The 3,051-nt window shown below is 38.3% G+C and overlaps 1 protein-coding gene across 1 annotated transcript; it reads left to right on the top strand.

The window, feature by feature from the left end:
• Nucleotides 1–1,083: 1,083 nt before the first annotated feature.
• LOC113261937 (vomeronasal type-1 receptor 4-like) lies at nt 1,084–2,061 on the top strand. Its single transcript, XM_026508240.2, has one exon. The coding sequence runs from the start codon at nt 1,084–1,086 to the stop codon at nt 2,059–2,061; it is 978 nt and encodes a 325-aa protein (XP_026364025.1).
• The last annotated feature ends 990 nt before the right edge of the window (nt 2,062–3,051 follow it).

Genomic DNA, 3,051 nt, shown 5'->3' with positions numbered 1-3,051 from the left:
TGGCAGACTCTAGTATGTGAGTAGGAGAGTGTGGATGACATGGGGGAAGGCAGAGGAAAGAGGGTTGGAAGAGAGGAAATCACAAATGTTAGAGAGGCTGAGGATACTGGACAGGTTCTTTGTGTGGATCATAGGATCACCAAAGATATGACAGGAGGTGAATTGGGGAGTGTTGCAGTGAGTCAAGTGCTAAGAAAGGGAGTGATTTGGGGTGAGTAAATTACCTCCAAATGGATAGTGGGGTCTGTAGACTGATGACATGTTGCTTCAAAGCCAGAGTGATGAAGACTTATCTGAAAGTGTTGGGAATCAAAAAAGACATTCCCACCTTCTGTCCTGGTGATATAGGGGATTGGGGAGAGATAGATACCCCTACCTGAGAGAGATTCAAGAGAATCAGTGATTTTTGGGTAGAATAAAAAGCTGAAGTGAATTTTCAAAACAGAACTGGAGGATGCAGTGTACTGACCCAGGAGGTGATTTGATATCGTGTACATTGGAAGGGTCTGGAGTTTGAAAGTAGTGTAGCAGGGTCAGGAATGGCATTTAAAGAGCCAGATGTTCATGTGTGACTCTGGGGATGGAGTCTTCTCCTGGTGAATGTCTATAACAATAATGTGTGTCCTGTACAGTAGAAACACTACTATATGCATTAAAATACATAATAGCTTTTTATTGTTCATGGCAAAAGATGGAAATTCGTTCAAATATTTGAGAGAAAGTTCAGACTATATACATAGAAGATGAATGGAATCTGTATCAATCTGAAATATTGCTTTTAATGAAAAAATACTTCTTCAGATTACTCAATTTATTTCTTAGAATTACACGTATATTTTCATTAAAAGTGTGCTTTATCTAACCCCATATATTCCTGTGCAGTGACATCAATAATCCTTGATATTTACCTCTAGAACTAATTCTTACTTTCCTGAATATTCTTACAGAGCATCTGCACGACCTCCTGCTGAGGATACCATACCTCATGGAGTCTCCATATGATCCAATTGTTTCCATCAGGTTTACAAACCATTTTCAGTTCCTTTTGAATCTGAGGAAGAGTGTATCAAAGTAAAGAGGTCAATGAATGTGATAGTGTCAAGTGATACTATTTTGGGAGTGTTCATTCTCTCTCAAATTGGGATTGGTTTTATTGGAAACACATTGCTACTGGTGTTACTCATCAACACCTTCTTAGTCCAGCTACATACAAAGAAGCCTATAGATTTGATATTTATCCACTTGATTTTAGTGAATATCATGACAATTCTTTTCAGTGGGATTCCAGAAGTAATGAATGCCTTTGGAGTAAGAAATTTTCTAGATGACATTGGTTGCAAGGTAGTGATGTACCTGTACAGAGTCACCCGGGGTCTTTCCCTCTGCACCACATCTTTCCTGAGTATTTTTCAGGCCATCATTATCACTCCCAGCAACTCTAGGTGGGCATGGCTCAAACCCAAAATCTGCACATACATTTTTCCTGCCTTCTGTTCTTTCTGGATCATCAACATGCTGATCTATATCCATGTCATCATGAGTACATGGGCCCCCTACAACAGCACAGAACTTGACAAATTCTATTCTCTGACATACTGTATTGGGAAGAATCCTGATTACATTCAGTCAGTTGTCTTTCGAGGGTCCATGGTCTTACGAGACTTTCTGTGTGTGTTCCTAATGATCTCGACCAATGTGTACATGGTAAAATTCCTTTTCATACATCGCAAGACAGTGAAGCATCTCCACAGGACCTGCCTCAGCCCAAGACCCTCTCCTGAAACCAAGGCCACCCACACAATCCTGGCACTGGTGAGCTGCTTTGTTTTCTTTTACTGGGGTGATAGCTTCCTTACCATTTATGTAAGTTATACACGTAATGTAAAAGGTCTGGAGAACATCACTATAATTCTCTCCCATTGTTATCCAGCAATCTGTCCTTTTTTACTGATCAAAAATCATTACAAACGATTCTTTCTGAACTGTGCCTTTGCAAAGATGAGAAAATCCTCTCAACACAAAATTTCTGTCAACACCTGGTGCCCTCACACACTTCTCTGACAGAAAGGGCCTCAGTTAGAATGTCCCACCCTTAATTTAGGGAAGGTCAAATTGTGAAAGAGTGCTAAGAATTGTCCCTTTGGACATCTCTCAATCCATCCAGCTTCATGAACATAGGAGATAAATGACTAGACTTGTGGAATACAACATGTTTGAGACAGATACACCTGGATGAGGCAATCTTTACTTTATAATCATTCTCAAAAATGCATTTTGATTTTTTTGCATTATCCTATCTTTAAGAGATTTTTCCTAATGTTTCAGATCTATAGGTTCAGTTACAGTAACTACACTTGCTGTATTACGCTAGACAAATCTTCCCTTAGACCAAAAGACTTGGTATCTGCACTATTTCATACTATTTTCATACTTTACATACTTTACACCAGTTATATTTGGTTTAAGCATAAGCAGTGATATGTGTAAATACAATCATGTTTCTCTCATCTTATGAATAACGCTCCAGTCCCCAAAAAACCATCCTCTATTCTTTAAGAAGCCCCACTTTACTTCCTCTATGCACACCTTTGAACCTATTTGCATCCCTGGAAGTACTTCTTGAATAGTTCTTTTTTTTTTATGCATGTTTTTTGTGTCAATAGCAAAATGTGTTTTCTTTGCAGATTTCTACTTTTAGAAAGAAATATGGGGCCATTCCTTTATGTCATATTACACTATACCATAAAACCTCAAAAATTCTGCTAGAAAAGAGCTAAAATTATCAACAAAATATTTTAAAATATTTTTTCCCTAAGAACTACATGCAAACAAGTATAATGCAGCAAACATCACACTGAAAGTGAAGCTGTCCTCAGCACATGAGTGACGCTTACAGCACAGAACTGTGTGATTCATAGCTTCTCATGAAAGGGAAAACTGGGAATTAGAGCCAGAGAACAGAAACTGACTGATGAGGTAAAAAACAAGCAAACAAAAAATTCAGCTAGGTGAAAACAAGGAAGGCATGAAGACACTCAACTGAACATAATT

The sequence above is a fragment of the Ursus arctos genome, unplaced genomic scaffold (assembly GCF_023065955.2).
Source record: "Ursus arctos isolate Adak ecotype North America unplaced genomic scaffold, UrsArc2.0 scaffold_5, whole genome shotgun sequence".
Taxonomy (NCBI): domain Eukaryota; kingdom Metazoa; phylum Chordata; class Mammalia; order Carnivora; family Ursidae; genus Ursus; species Ursus arctos.
This window is presented reverse-complemented; position numbering and strand designations above follow the sequence as displayed.

What these genes read in the sequence shown, in the direction of transcription:
- LOC113261937 (XM_026508240.2), top strand. Translation starts at nt 1,084, where the DNA reads ATGAATGTGATAGTGTCAAGTGATACTATTTTGGGAGTGTTCATTCTC.